The sequence below is a fragment of the Atractosteus spatula genome, chromosome 12 (genome assembly GCF_055471065.1).
Source record: "Atractosteus spatula isolate fAtrSpa1 chromosome 12, fAtrSpa1.hap1, whole genome shotgun sequence".
In the NCBI taxonomy this organism is placed as follows: Eukaryota; Metazoa; Chordata; class Actinopteri; order Semionotiformes; family Lepisosteidae; genus Atractosteus; species Atractosteus spatula.
The window spans coordinates 22,895,004-22,910,347 of NC_142717.1; the positions used below are offsets into that span (position 1 = coordinate 22,895,004).

A 15,344-nucleotide genomic window follows, 5' to 3' on the forward strand; every position below is an offset into this window, starting at 1 on the left:
AGTGCATTTCAAACCACAATAAAAGTAAAATGCACACAGTAACGTGTAAAACCTCCAATTTATACCACAAGGTAGACAAAATTTCCATGTATGCACCGTGCCAAGTTCTGCAATTCAGAACGAGGCAACAAAACGTCCAGTGAATACTACTTGTTAACTCTGCATGCAGATCACATTGGGACATTTCTGCGGTGCAATGCCTGCTGTGCAACCTGTTTGTATTCGCTCATACATCACATGACATTAGTCATGATGGAGACTAGTGAAGTGGAAGGGCTGAATCATGTCGTAATTCGTGGGAACATGAATGCGTTTTTGCGACAACATGGCGACTTACAGTACTCTCACAAAGTTCACAATTTTGTGCTTAATTCGAAATTTGTTAATTTTTTCTGTAACATCAGTGAATTTATTTTGTTACTGAGGTCTGAGAAATTGGGCCTGCAGTGCCCCTTTAAGGGGGTGTGTACACATATCTCATCCTTTTTTCTAGGTTTTCATTTGTAATTTCCTTTGAATGTTTGAGCATTTGTTTCTCACTTGGAGGTAATGTGTTACAGTGTATAAATGAAGGTAAAATCAGTTATGGTTAATTGTGTCTTGATTTTAGGCTGTTACACCACAAAATGTGTACTTTGGAAAGAGTGTATAGACTTTTTGTAGGCACTGTGTGTGTATATTTTATCTTATGTGAGACCTTAAAAAGTTTATCTGAAATTCCTGAAACCATTTAACCATTTCCTTATCTAGGAAATAAAAGAAAATGTTTTGAACATTTTCGACAACCTTCAGCAACTTATTCAACATGTATTGGTGGCTCTGGATATGGTATTTATAAAATCTGAGTTCTGTTTATGTATTTGTTAATGAAACTGTTGAATGTGTTTAATGTTATGAATCTGTGTCAAATGTGCCTGAGAGATTAATAAAAACAAAACCCTCGCTCAAATGCAGAAGCCCTTCTAGGTGTTAAATGCTGAGTCTACTTTGAAGTGCACTGAAGAGACAATTAATTAATAAGAATGCAGTGACGAACTTGTCTTGGGTGGGCTCTCAGTTGGACATAAGAGGCAGGAATAAGAGAGTGCGATGCCCACCGACAATTACTTGATAAAGGCAGAAGAGGAGATTGTGCCTAGAAACACAGTTGGAAGGCTTCCACTTGTCTTCTTTTATTGTTTTGGGTTTCAGAGCATCAGTGAAAAATGACTTAAGTCCGTTAATAAACACTGCCCAATGCACATATTTTCAGACTCTCTAAGCTGACAGGTCATGCAGTAGTAGTGCGTACAGGGAGCTCCTATGACCTGGCTTTTTATCACACTTACTGTAGGACTCACAACAGTGTAAATGTTGTGACATTTACACTTTTTACATTGTACCGAATACTCTACTACCTCTGAAAGGCTAATACCACACTCGAAACACTTTTTCACTTTTGCAATTCTTTTTCTTCCTGTTTCAGATCTTTCATGGACAGTCCCAGCCTGCTGAAGAGGGAGACAGAGTGAGGGCAGAGTCAGTGTGACACTGGGCAAGAAATGGCTGCTCCTGATGTACTGGTTATTGTGAGCTGCCTGCTAAGGCCTCATGTGACCTGCGTGCCAAAGGGAGGCTAGCAGCCAAACACTGTTCTCTTCATTTCCTTACAGCTGCTGGCCTTTCACCGGTGTCCTGTGTGACTTGGGTGGATGACTGCTGCCCACCCTGCACAAAAACCCTTGTCCCTTCTCCCAGTGTGTGAAGGCTAGGGGAACACGCTGGTTTTTAGCACTTTAACTGCCATCTCAGCTGCAGGCAGTCATACTGTAGGTCTCAAAAAGAAACTTATTTTACTTGTTTTGCTATGAAACGCCATACGTTGGACGGTTTGTAAGACCGAATGAAACTAACCTTCTAATGCCTTTTATCTATTATTTGCAGAGCTTAGGAAGTATGTAAATATGTGCTTTTGGCATCCATGACTGGGGATGTGATTGCTGGGAAATGTTGTGATTCCTGTCTTCTTTCAAGAAGACAGGGCTGGAAACATCTGCCATCAGACCAAGTTTGTTTTCAAACTTCTGTGCAATGTCATGATCGAGTGAGGAGTGAATAATGCCATAGAATCCCCTGGTACTACATCATTAAATACTCACACACTCTCTCTCAAGCACACACAGTGCTTGTGTTTTATAACTTAATTAAGAGCAGACCTGTGAAGAGAAGCTGTGTTGTGTGATAGCGGGTGTGTGCTCTCTGTACATTCCATATAGAGTGCACTTCAGATTCTGAAAGTTTAAACCTCTACTTTTCTTCTTTCTGAATGGCTAAAATTATTTTATTGGAAAGTGACGATCTGTTACTCCCTACTCAGTGAGTGGTCATGATGTGGTCATATTTAGTGTACCTTCTGTTCAGGTTTTGGGGCATAGTTCCTCTTTGGTTTGTATGGATGTGTAAAGTGTGCATTGCTGCTTGGGTTGTACATTATTGTACCCCTGAAAGAATGTTTGAGTTAATTCTTAGTGTGTACTGTCCCAAGGATCTTCATTTTTTACACATTTAGCAGGTCTGGTTCTGTTCCTTTCTGAAAATCTTTATTTTGACACTCCAAAGCTCTCTTTTTATTAATTAAAATTGTGTTCTGTGTTTTTCTAATTCCAGTTCATGGGGAAGAACTTGCCTTGTAATAAGCAGTGCTGTCAAAGGCATTTTTCCTTTTGAAAGTATTTATTGGCACTACAGATCTGTGTTATGGGATTTAGTTTCACATGTTTGAAACATTTCACATTTTTTCACCAGTTTAAGAAGTACAAATTCACTGGTAAGAGTTTCTGATGTGCACTGTTGAAGTAAGAAATACTAAGTTTTCTTAAGGGTGTGTGACTTTGGTAGAGAATATTATTGTGAAAGGGGAGACTTTTGTTTTCACATCTGTGTTGCACGCTGTTCAGTATTATTAACCATTGTTTGTAAATTCTAGTTAATTTTGGGCTGCACATTGATAGTGCATGTATCAAAGCCTTGAACAGAGAGCGTTTAAGAGGCATTCAGATAAAAACATGTTTATTCTACTAGCTAAATCCCTGCAGCCCTTGCATGTTTCACAGACTAAGATAAGTGGTATTCCCAGACTTGTTCATGTGAAATAAGATTGTGTAGCCTAAGATTAGTGCTAATCGGGTTCTGTGAAACACCCCTTTCCTTCTGTTCTGTATAAAATCTAAATGCACTTGCCATACACTGAAGATGACACAGACATGTTCACAGGATGCTAGATTACTTCAGGCTTTCTAAAAGACATTCTGAAATCCATGAGATTGCAATAACATTACACTGAATTCTTATGTAGCATACAGCCCAGTTATGCTTTTAGGATTTTCACACAGAACATATACAATTAATAGGAGGAACCACTTTAAATTTATCGTGATGACAAGCACTATGGCTGACCCTTTTCAATGTAATAGCCATCTGCTTCTTGTGATCTTAAAAGAGATTCACTGTCTCTGATGGTAGGATCCATGTCCAAATGCTGTAATTCAGTAATATTACCTGAAAAATATTCTTTGGACTTCTTTTTAAAAAAAAACACTATAAGACGTGAAAAAAGAATTCTTCAAAAGCAATAAACCTTTCATTGCACATATTTTTTTTCCCTGAATTACAGAAACCTGTGGCACTCATAAGTAATAGCTGATGTTCAACCATACTGTTGTGTTCACTTTAACAGATAGCAGTATGATCAATGATCTTTGGATTTCCATGTACTGATTTGTGTGTTAAAAGAAGCTTTTGTCTTACTTCTATACTTTGTAATATAGAGCACCTGCATTGTAAACTCTGAAATGCAGGAGAAGACCATTGTTTTTGGGATTTCCCACTGCTCAGTTTTCTCATGCAGTCACAGCTATGTCAGGTTAGACATGTAGCTGCATTCCTGCCAGCGTGACTGTGAGCAGACTGAACTCAACCAAGTTGCCAGAAAGGGCAAAATGGTGGAATTTGAAACTGAAACCCTAGCTCAATATATTCTGCATTGGCAGACATTGGATTCCCCTTTGAATACTGTGTGAAAAGAAAGACCAGCTGTGATCAGTCAAGGGAAAATGTCAAAGCCTTCCTAGGCAGTGCATCACAGTACAGCACTGTAGAGCTGTGTTATGTGTATGTGTGCAGCCTGGAGTACAGTAAATCATTAGAGGCTCACAAATTAACAACAGCATCTGGCTGTGAACGTTTAAGGTGTAAGCTAGCAGTACAGATAGGCACTAGTGTAAATGAATGATTTTCTTCAGGCATAATAAATTCTTATTGCACCTTAAGGTGTAATGATGGTACTCATGCATGCCATTTTGTAGTTTTTTTGTCATGTGGAGATAGATTTTGTTTTCATCTGGCTTGTGCAAAGATTAAGGGTTGCTTCATGTTGGGAGATACATTAGATGGATCTACTTCCTGAGCAGTCTTCTGTGGCCATTATGGTACCCTATAATGATAGGCACTGCTGAAGTATGCTGACAGCATTTAGTGATGTAGTACCATTTTTGTAGATGGATCACTTAAAACATTTTGGAATTCCCCTGTGCTGGAGGGAATTTGTGCCTTTCCTTTGTTTCTAGAGTAGCTGCCACAAAAATACAACTAAGATAAATACCGCAAAGTGCAAAGTACAGCCCACTTTTGGTGACAGTCCTAATGAATATCATGACTTTATTTGATATGTGGTATGTATGTTGCATATACTGTAGGGAACAAGTCGAGACTCCTTCGGGCATGTGTGCAGGAGAGAGGAGAGGCATGAGAGACAGAGGTGGGGGTGGAGAAAACACATGAAAGAGTGGCAGTAAAAAGAGGAAAAGTGGGAAAGAAGAGTCAAAGTCATGAGGGAGATATGAAAGGCAGCAGTTTGTACATCAAAAGATTTCTGTTAAAAGAGATTAGTCATTTATGATGTATTTCATTTTTTTGATTAAGGAATTAATCTCTTATTTGCTCCTTTTTCAGCCTGCACTCTGACACAACTCCACGCTGTAATGTTTAAATATGTAATTTCTGTTTCCTGGTTGAAGGAAATGTCCTGGGAATGTGATAGTGAAAAAATAAGGGTACATCGATGGCAGAGCTCGATGACTGTTAGCATATACCATACAAAATGGTTACCAGAGTGCAGCAAGATTCGTTGGAGGGGCTGAGGGCAGTTTCAACCTCTAACAACATGAATATACAAGTATTTAATTGTTCCCTGCCATGTTCATTGTGTCATATCTGTAGCCTAGATGTTAGACTTCTGGGTATCTGCAACAGTAGGAGAGAGTTGGGTAGATTAATTCCATCATTCAATTTGTTCCATTATTCAACTGGAGAATGCTACACGGTCTTTTAAGAGCTAGTTTAATTTGTTTTCTTCCAGTTCTAATTTTGCACAATTTCATTTTACGGCTGAGGCTGTGGAATAGCTGGGGGATCAGGATCTTGTGTTTGCTGCACTAATTCACAATGACCAGCGGGTCTATTCTGATCATCTGAACTCGGTTGCTTCCATGGAATTATTAATTCCTGTATGGTAGATTAGACCAGTGAAAATATCATTGAGTGGTTCAAGGAAGTACTTGAGGATAACATTCTCCTGCTCAGCCAGGCAAACTTTGCCCCAGGGTACCATATGGAATTTCTGAGCGGCATAAATAGGCTGCTTTTGTTTTGCAAACTATAATTTCGTGAAAATCTGAAAGTGCAAGAATTTATACCACAGTTTAGATCATTGAAGTGGCATAATGTGATGACACTGAATTGTGTCAGGCATTGCAAACGCACAAACACAAACACACAACCAGAAATAGATTCAACAGGTGACCTGGAAGCCTCTATTCCTATTCTTTCTGGCTTTGAAAATGCACTCCAAGCATAGCCATGCTATCAGCACTTTTTACAGTAGTCATTCTTAAAAGAAACATGCATGTCGGTGGCAGAGCAGGCCATTTGAGAAATGAAGTGAAGATGAGTTGTTGCTTCTGGTACAGTTGGCCTCCTTGGTTTTCTGTACTCATTGCAAAGCTCAGATATTAAATGGAAAGACAGTTTATTGCCAAGAGAATGGTTTGGCTACACTGTAGCATAAATTAAAAAGTACATCTAGGCAGGTGATTCTGTATCGTATTTATTGCTGTTTTACTACACGTAAGAACTGAAAGGTGGCTGCGTTATACTTTCCAGTTAAAATATATATGCTTTGAAGTCCACCTTCTAAAATGTAAAAAGTGTTAAAGTATGTGAAAGTGAGACAGAACTTATATCCATAAAATACATAGTTTTTGTTGCTTATGTTTTATGTACTCTATATTAACACAAACTTCTGGTGCATTGGTAGTGTTGTCTAAATCTTGTTTAATTTCGTGCAAAGGTACCAGCTGAGATGGTGGTATATCCATGCTGAAATGGTAAAGCATTAGAATGGGGCTGTGATCACCAAAAAAGTGTTATGTCTTTTTTACTGACAACGTGCTGAACAAATAAAACTTTGCAATTAAAATGTGGTCTCCTGTTTTCATGACGGTCTTTATGTGAATTGTGTAAAGTGCATGCCTGGGGATTTTAGAATGTGCTGTAGGATCTAAACTGGGTGTTGGAAACCTGGTGGGGCTGCAAGTTTGCAGTTCCAGTTCATTTCTTCCATTTACATTTATCCATTTGGCAGACACTTTTATCTAAAGCGATTTGCAGTCTCAAGCAGTCAAACTGCAAAGAGTGCAGATAACAGCAACTTTAAACAACAATAAAACCACGGAGAACAATGAAGGGCAGTGTTACTTAAGTGCGAGGATGCTGCACAGTGTTGAGGAGTTTCAGTGCTGCTTGGCAGGCATAGAGTTACATCCCAAAAAGATGATGTTTCAGTTTCTTATGGAAGATGGAACACAAGACAGAGGTTCCAACTATGAGCCCTCACTTAAATCAAGTTCAAGTTCAAGTTTATTGTCATTACACTCATATACATGGTACTGTATATGGTATAACGAAATGCTATTTAGCTAGCTCTCGGACATAAGTAGTACAAATCAGCTCATTATTTGCATAGTTGGACTATAATTTACCATATTCTCCCAGTGCCTCTTGTGCTGCTGTTTTAAAGAGACCTAGAAGCCTTGGGTATCCCTGTACGGCAGTGCAGAATGGATCTGCCCATGGAGATTAATATGACTGTGCAGCAACACTGAGATTCTGTATGTTCTAGCTCAGTGTGACGCAAAGTATGGACCTGCTAGCTTGTGGTCATTTTGAACAGCTCTATCTGGTTCCCTGTGTTCAGGGTTGGCTGTTCTTACTTGAGGCTTTGATTGCTCAATGGTCGTGTGCTTTTCATTACATTTTAATGATGAATTTAACTGGTTCTGCTCTCGGTAGTGAAAGAAGTGGGCCATCTACTATATATATATATGCAAACTCTTGTACATAAAACTCTTTGATGATGTACTTATTTGGAGCAGTTTATAATTTCTCTTTTCCATATAGTTCCCCTGTTGTTTTAAAGATAACACTGAAATAAGCTTGTCCAGCAATGCTATGCATTGTGCCCAAAGCCATGTTTATATAGATAAGCACATGTCTTCATTGCTACACTGAATCACAAGCTTAATAGTGTTCACAGGAATTGGATGAAACAGTGTGGGCAGCATATGGCCCAGGATTTCTGCAAGTCATCTCATCAGCAGAGTTTTTTTTAAGCTGGTTTTGGCCATGTCCTGTGGAAAATAGGCAAGTTTAATTGAAATCAATAAGTATTCACTTTCTCAATTATCATCTGCTATGAGGTATTGACATCTCTTTTTATATATGCCAGATTATCTCCATTAGCCAAAGAGCAGGCAGTTAGTGATGAGAACACACAAGCCAGTCTCTTTCACTTTCACTCCAACAGACAGAGAATGCACAGATGAATTGCTTGCCTTTGGGAATTGATTGAAATGTATTATTTCTTTAATGCCTGAGATTGTTTTTAAGCTATAAGGTGTCAAGAAGGCCACCTCTGCAGTAGTGCGTAACCAGTAGGTGGCGTGAATTTCACACTGAAACAGCCTCGGCTACACCTCTGAGCCGCACTCTGGCATTCCCGGATTTTTAATCTCACGAGTGCTACATTGCAAAATGTATGATAAACCTTTAATTATCACTAGTCACCGTCGTCAGCAGGTCTTATTAACAGTAGACACTGCAAATCAAACTTGTGCGAAGGGGCAGGGTGTAAAACTAAATTAAGAAAAATAACACACCCCTGACTAATATAGTCCATAAAGGTAAATTGATCATGCCCCCCCCCAGGTACAGCGGTGCAGTGAGATTAGAGTTCAGGGATGAGTGTGGCCTGCAGAGCTGTCTGAAATAAAACACCTTCAAGCCAAGTTCTCCCTTGTTACTTATGCAAAGCTAAAGCATTGATTATATTATGCACAGTGCAATCAGAAAGTGATCTGAGTTGCGGCAGAGTGACGAATCGATCCAGGGATTTCAGTAAATGTTAAATAAATCAAGGAGTGGAGACTCCTAACAACTGCCTGTGTCTGTCCATCTTTCACTCAGTGTGTGTGTCTCAAGAATGCAAACTACTGTACACAGCTCTCCCCTTTGTGTCTATGTTTCAGTTTGTTGTGGTCCCTGGACTTTCGCTTCATTGGCACTTATTGCACGGCACTTGTACTGTTTACAACCCCCTTCATGAATCGGTGTGTTTGTGCTGATTCGTTTTGTCCTTAAAGCTGCAGTTTATAGCACTGCTGCTCTGCCTGTGCCTTTGACTACCTCATTTACTTATTAAATCAGTGTCTGTGATTCTCCAGTGAAGTGCTTTCGGGTGGATGCTTCTTCCGCATCTGTTCACTTCAGTAGAAAGCTCTTGTGGACAGAGCTGACCACAAACAGCTAGTTTATTCTCATTTTCACCACTAGGGGGCATATTAAGAAAAGGCTGGAAGTATGAGGAAGGGAATTAAAAGTGAGCCAAATACAGTCATCATACTGGTGGGTCTGCTTCTGCAGCTGGTTTTCTCTAATCCATGCCACTCGATGGTAATTGATTTCTATAGACAATAATTTGAAAGATTTGGGTCTCTGAAATCGCCGCATAGAAGATCTCTGCTTTAACTCCATAGGCCTCTAAAATTCTAAATTCCAAACAGCTAGCAACAACTGGAAAAAAATGATTTTCACATCTCTTGAGCACACTTCTTCACTGCTTTATTGTACACACTCCCTGCTCTCTCCCACCACCCACAGCCTACGCAGGCACCTTCAACTATGTTGTCCCTTGAGCGTTTCTCAGCTGGAGAGATGAAGGAGTGGTGTGCTGTCAGGCAGTCACCTCGCCAGCTGCTTTCCACAGATAGAGCCTGCTGCAGGCAGGCGATCTCTCATCCCCATCCCACAAAGCTGACATACAGATTCCAGGCAGGAGTCGGCCAGCTTTCTTTCCATAAGAATACACACAGAAACGGCTGCTGCGCCCTACTCATACTATTGCTGAACGGGACCATGTGGAGACTAGTGCAAGACAATGGATGCAAAGATTTTTTTTTGCACCAAGAAAATTACTTCTGACTTCAGTTGTTAGCGTTTATCCCTACAGTATATTATCAGGAATTCTTCTGAAATCAGGAATGCTTATTCATGGGAAGGGTGTCTCAGTGCTTACTATCTCGAAGCTTATCGTGTAGACACAGAGCTGAATGCACACACTCAAACCAGCACACAGGGACATTAGGGACACTAACGCAGCTGGCATTGTCTTTGGAAGGTGGAGGGGAATCCAGAAAACCCTGAGAAACCTTATTGGGAACACACTGAAACTCCAGGCTTCTTTGTCTGAAATCAAACCCGGGACCTGTGAGCTGTGACGCAGGAGTGCTGCCTGCCTCTGAAACGAGAAAGAAACAGAAATGTACTCGAACCGCTCCCCCTGCTCCTCCTCGGTAAACTCTCACTGCCAAAAGGTAAAAGGACAGAGGAAAAAACACACCAACAGGTATATAAACACTTTATATTATCGCCATTTTCCTGTTATGTCAGTCTTTTCCTGTGTCATATCCTGCTGTCTGTGTTTGTTTGCCATTATCAGTTGCCGTTTCTGGCAGCTCGGCTTTGTGTTACTGTTCCATCAGGGCAAACACGTGTTTTTAATACATTCTTCCAGGCTAAAGAGGAAGTGAAGTGAATGTGGCATGTAGGGTTGGATTTCCCCCATGCTGTCCAATAGTCATCACATGTCCTCACAAGCACACTGTCCTGTCATTGGGCTGTATGTGTAAGCATCCTGAACAGTAATGACCAATCTATCACTTAAAATAGACCCATCCATCCATTTTCTAAACACTTAATCCACTACAGGGTTGGAGGCGAGTCCCAAACAACAGGCAATCAGGTGGGTACACCTTGGACAGGACACCAGCCCATTGCAGGACAGACAAACACACACACTCACACCAGGGCCCCATTCTTCCCAGATGCCAATTAACCTATTATCTTTGGACTGTAGGAGGAAACCTATGCAAACACAGGGAGGACGCACAGTACAAACTCCACACAGATGGCACCCCAGGTCCAGAAAAGAACTCGGGGCAGCAATGCTAACCACTGTGCCACCACTTACGATACAGTACAACAAATTACACCGGTGGAAAAAAAGGAGGCATTCCTTTAAGACATGGAACTCCAAAGCATTTCCTCCAGGGCACAAGCCCATTAAAGTCACTTAAGTCGGAAATCTGAAAAACAACCCTCATCGTGACCTTTTGGCCAAAAGCTACAGAGAGGTCAAGAGAGAAGGAATTTTTTAAATTAAGATTTTATTAGAAAAAAAAGCAATTTGATCAACATTACATTACAGAGCATTTGACAGGGTTCTGATCGCTTACATCCTCAGGAGGTCACGTCTTAGATGGGGAGTAGGGACCGAGCGAGGCGAGGCTGACTTGGGAGACTCATACAACAGAGGGGCCACAATCGTACTGAGCACCAGTGTTGGCAACAGAGGGCTTCAGAGGAAAGTAAACCCATTATTTTGAAAACATCAGAAGAGAATTATAAACCCAGCTGAAGTTTCCACAGAAAATGCTGGAGATGTGGGTGAACCTGGATCGTGTCAGTCAAGTTACCATGCTCTTTTTTTTTTTTATAAGTGGCCTTCTTGAAGTATACATTCTTGCAGGTTTACAGTACCTGTATTCTGATTCCGAGCTCCTACTCTTTGCCTAGCAACATGATAATCACTATAACAACACCTTCCAAAAAGTGCCATACAATTAAGCAATCTGTACTTGTGATCATGAGAATAATATGAATGATAAGTACGATAAATATTTTTGGGTAATTAGATTCACAAATTTAATCACATAAAACAAAAACATAATGTGTTTAATCTAGAGATTTCAAGTTACCGTAAGCATTGACATATTCACTGAAAGTCAGTATTTGATCTTGTTTAAGACAACAAGTGAAGGCAATAAACTGTGTAATCATTTGAGGTATTTTTGCCTGCTCTTGGGGTGTTGGTTTCTTTTTGTTTTCTCAGCATGTAAAACGCATGCTCAATTGAATTGAAATCTGGAAACTGATTTGCCAGTCTAAGATTTTCTACTTATTTCTCCTGAAAATCTCATTGATTGCATGGAGATGGCTGTATGTTTTTGGTCACTGTCGTGCTATGGAAGCATTTTATTACTACACAAGCTAAAGCCAAAAGGGATATGGATCTCATTTCTTTCAAAAAATCTCATTATCACAAATATGGATTTCTTGACTGTAAAACAAAAATAAAAGATTGGGCTGTTGTACCAATACTTTTGGAGGGCACTGTTAAACATAATACAGGGAGAAGCAAACTTTGTAAAAAAAAAAAACCCTTCTGTACAAGTACGACTGCAACTTGTTAATGAAGGATTTCAAGCATTTCATTTTTGGTTAGCATGATTCCAACTGTACTGTAAAGTATCCACAGCTTGAGTTTTTGTTATACGGCATAGAACTAGTATTGTACCAACTAATCTGCTGTGAGAGCTAACTTTCTTTCAAATCAGCACATTTTATTGGCATGATATACAGTTAAAACGCTTTTCTTAAAAGCAAAGTAAAACACCTTCAATGTGTATTCCCAAAACACCTCTGCAAATGAGACAATTAACATTGTGATAATTGTAAGACTTATTATTGCTGCTCATGTCATGATCTTAAACTGCACTCTGCATGGATGTTCTTGTGCATGTAGTATCTATCATTTACCAAAATTCTTCTTCTCAAAATATGTTTGACAAATGAACAGACCTCAGGAGAGCCCATTCAATAAAGTGTTCTAACACTGGCATACCGTGGCTGTCAAAATCAATTACACAGATATCAAGTGCTCTAGTGACCTACCTGGGGGTATGAGCATCTGGTCAGGATGCTATGATCAACACCAGCACTTCAAGTGTGACAATGACTGGCTGGCCGTATTCAGGCCAACTTGATGAAAGAAACACAACAAAGGCTCTTTTGTGGAGGGTGGGTGGTGACTTTAGGATTTAGAAGGAAGACAAATGAATCTCTAGTGGCTTGTCTTTCATTTTGCAGCATCAACCTCAGAATAAAAAGAAATAGGAAATGAAACTGAAAGCTACACATATTAGATCGTTTTCATTCAGTTTTAATACGGAGGCAGCCAGATATGGAACTACATCATTAGGATGATCGACATCAACTTTAGGAAAACAAAAGGAAAGTGAGGTGGCAAACCTCAATTTCTCTTCCTTGTGGGTGCACATCAAAACTCAATATTCTGGTATAAAACTGAATAATTCTGAAATGAATAGTACCTGGAATAAGGCTTTGTGGTTGGTGATATGATACAAGGACAAACTGCCTGCATTAAAAAGAAAAAAATGTGTGGTGTCAACTGCTTAATTATGAGCTGGTCATGGATAACATATTTGGTCAGATATGCGTCTTGGTACTGTACTTCTAACTCTGGATATGACTTTTTACATAGCAGATACTCTTTTGAAAATCAGCAGAGTAAATCAAAAATCAAATTGCACTGTCAGTGCTACAGCAAAATCATTCATTACAAATTAATATCCTTTTTTGGCCAGTGACCAAACCATGATATGACAAAGTACGCATTTATAGTAAACAGAGATACTAAGCTACAGACTTTTCTACTTTGCATTCATAATGTCACAGAGGACTTCTTCATATCCACTACAAGTGCTTATACAGCAGGTATTTCCAGAGTCAGGTCAGGTACAGTAGTGACCAAACTCACACATAAATCTGTACACTTAAGACACCCAGTGAAACAAGTGACTGACCAAGCAGATTGACACAAGACAGCCTGTCAGCACCTGATGGCCGCTGGGATACTAAGAAAGGCTGCTTTAGAGTATGTGATGTCTTGGTGTGACCAGCAGGATACTCCGTAAGAACTGCAGAAGCACGTACTGTACACACACACACAGAGGAAAGAGCCCTTGGAGTTTTACACGGTGACCAGCTGAGGGTGATATGACAGCAGTTAGTTCAACAGGACATCTCGCAGTAGTGGTACTGAAAAAATGTAGATAGATATCAATGACATCACAGAACCATAATGAAACAATGAAATAGAAATTCAAGAAGGCAACAAGCCTGGGATATACAGACACCTAGGTGTATACTGGTTAGCTCTATATGGACATAATTGTAAAACTGAAAGATGGAAAAACAGACAAAAAAAAACAACTAAATCATTTGTGGCACTCACCAAAATGTTAAAAAAAAATGAATTGATACTTTTACAATTGATGTATAAAATCTACATAAAAAGTGAAGATATCACAAACTTGTATTTCTTTAATATTCTAGGAAGTCGTTTCAACCCTGTTTAATCACCTTTGTTGAGTTCAACAAACACACCTCTATGTGTCTCATGGTATACCGTCTTGTTAACAAACATGAAACCATCTGCCAGTCAGCCTCAGGTTCCACCATGATCTCCCCTTCAAGAAATGTGAGCCTTCAAGGCAAGCGTGAGAGTGATGAAATATTCCGGAAAGTGCCTGGTGGAAGAAGGCCGGGCCTGCCCAGACGAGAGAGGAAGGACGTGCCTGCGCACGGCCATGATAGAGGGCTCTCGCTCAACAAAACCGCAGCGCTGAACACGTCCTCGAGATCTGACCCTTCAAGATGAATCACTGCAGCGGCCCGCTTGAGGACTCCTTTCTCCTTCCCAAAAAACCAAAACCAAAACGGGGGAAAAAACACCCAAAACAAATCAAAAACGAAGAAATCTTGAAAAAATAAAAGAGGCAGTCACGTAAACATAACGGATGTGCAGCTGCACTAGGACAACGGCCTCGTCACAAGGAAGGCAAATGCACACTGAACAAGTTTCGTTCCTTCATGCCCGAGTGTCTCTCACTTCGTGCTCTCTCGTGGAGTTGGGAGATCCGTCTGGCCATCATTTTTCCTTCCCGCTGCCGAAACAGGGGTAGCAGAAAGGTCTGCGCCGAGGTAGCCCAAAAACATTTCCCTCTGTATTTCTCTGGCTCCTTTTTTTCTCATCATTTAGTGAATGGCGTGTCCACTGTCGTTGGCGGTCTGTCCTAGAATATCTCGGGAAGTGTGACGTTCCTCAGCAGCCACTGCTGGGAGCGGCTTCCGTTACAGTCCTTCACGCTGGGCACTTGGCTGTCCTCCTCGGTGGCCTTGTCTAGACACTGGTTACTGTTCACATGCACCAGCGTCAGTTTCTAGGAGAGAACACGCGAGAATATTCAGAGTTTAGACAAAGAGTTTGCTGGCACCCTATTCCGTGCTGGCAAACTGTCTGCATATTTCACAACGGGTCAGTAAAGGCAAGCCATTGGCTCGCATAAACAAATCCACAAAGTGTATTTAATCCAACAAATTAATTCCTTGTTGCAATGAAGACAATTTCAACACAACCTTAATTTGCCAAGCCCTGTGGGACACTATTCAACATATTATTAAACTTCAGTGGCTAACGATGGATTCTGCCAGGGGTGGTCAAGCATGGGTTCTGGAGAGTCAGGATCCAATCTTGCAGGTCCACGGCCCTTATACATCAACACAAGCACCAGCTTGAGAGTGGACAGAAGACACCATTTTGACAAAGCAACAGTTAGAGGTTCCAAAACTGTTTTCTTCTTCTTGCTTTTTACTGTTCAATCTCAAATTAACTTCTACTGGTTCCTTTTCAACTCAATTTTGTTTTTCTTTTCTCGCACTGCTTGTCTGACTTGTTCTTTAAGTTGTCTGCCATTTAACTTGTTATTGTTCCTGCTGCTGTTCTGTGTTTATGTTTCGGTGTCTCCTTAATGTCCTTTGTATTGGGGGCA

At 40.4% G+C, this 15,344-nt stretch overlaps 2 protein-coding genes across 5 annotated transcripts in view; one reads left to right on the plus strand and one right to left on the minus strand.

Annotated features, from left to right (window-relative positions):
- tmem245 (transmembrane protein 245) overlaps nucleotides 1–6,514 on the plus strand; it is a 35,553-nt gene extending 29,039 nt beyond the window's left edge. Inside the window, exon 17 of the mRNA XM_088928674.1 lies at nucleotides 1,466–6,514. Within this exon, the coding sequence (XP_088784800.1) occupies nucleotides 1,466–1,511 (46 nt within the window). The 3' untranslated portion in view covers nucleotides 1,512–6,514. The remainder of the gene's footprint in view (nucleotides 1–1,465) is intronic.
- Nucleotides 6,515–9,196: 2,682 nt separating this feature from the next.
- The window catches only part of galnt1 (UDP-N-acetyl-alpha-D-galactosamine:polypeptide N-acetylgalactosaminyltransferase 1), a 205,530-nt gene continuing 199,382 nt past the window's right edge, over nucleotides 9,197–15,344 (minus strand). For 3 of the 4 annotated variants that reach the window (XM_088928676.1, XM_088928677.1, XM_088928675.1), the window contains one exon: nucleotides 9,197–9,889. In XM_088928676.1, the coding sequence (XP_088784802.1) occupies nucleotides 9,641–9,889 (249 nt within the window). In that variant the 3' untranslated portion in view covers nucleotides 9,197–9,640. Of the gene's footprint in view, nucleotides 9,890–11,924; nucleotides 14,736–15,344 lie in introns of those variants that run through there. The other variant, XM_088928678.1, reaches the window with a different exon arrangement.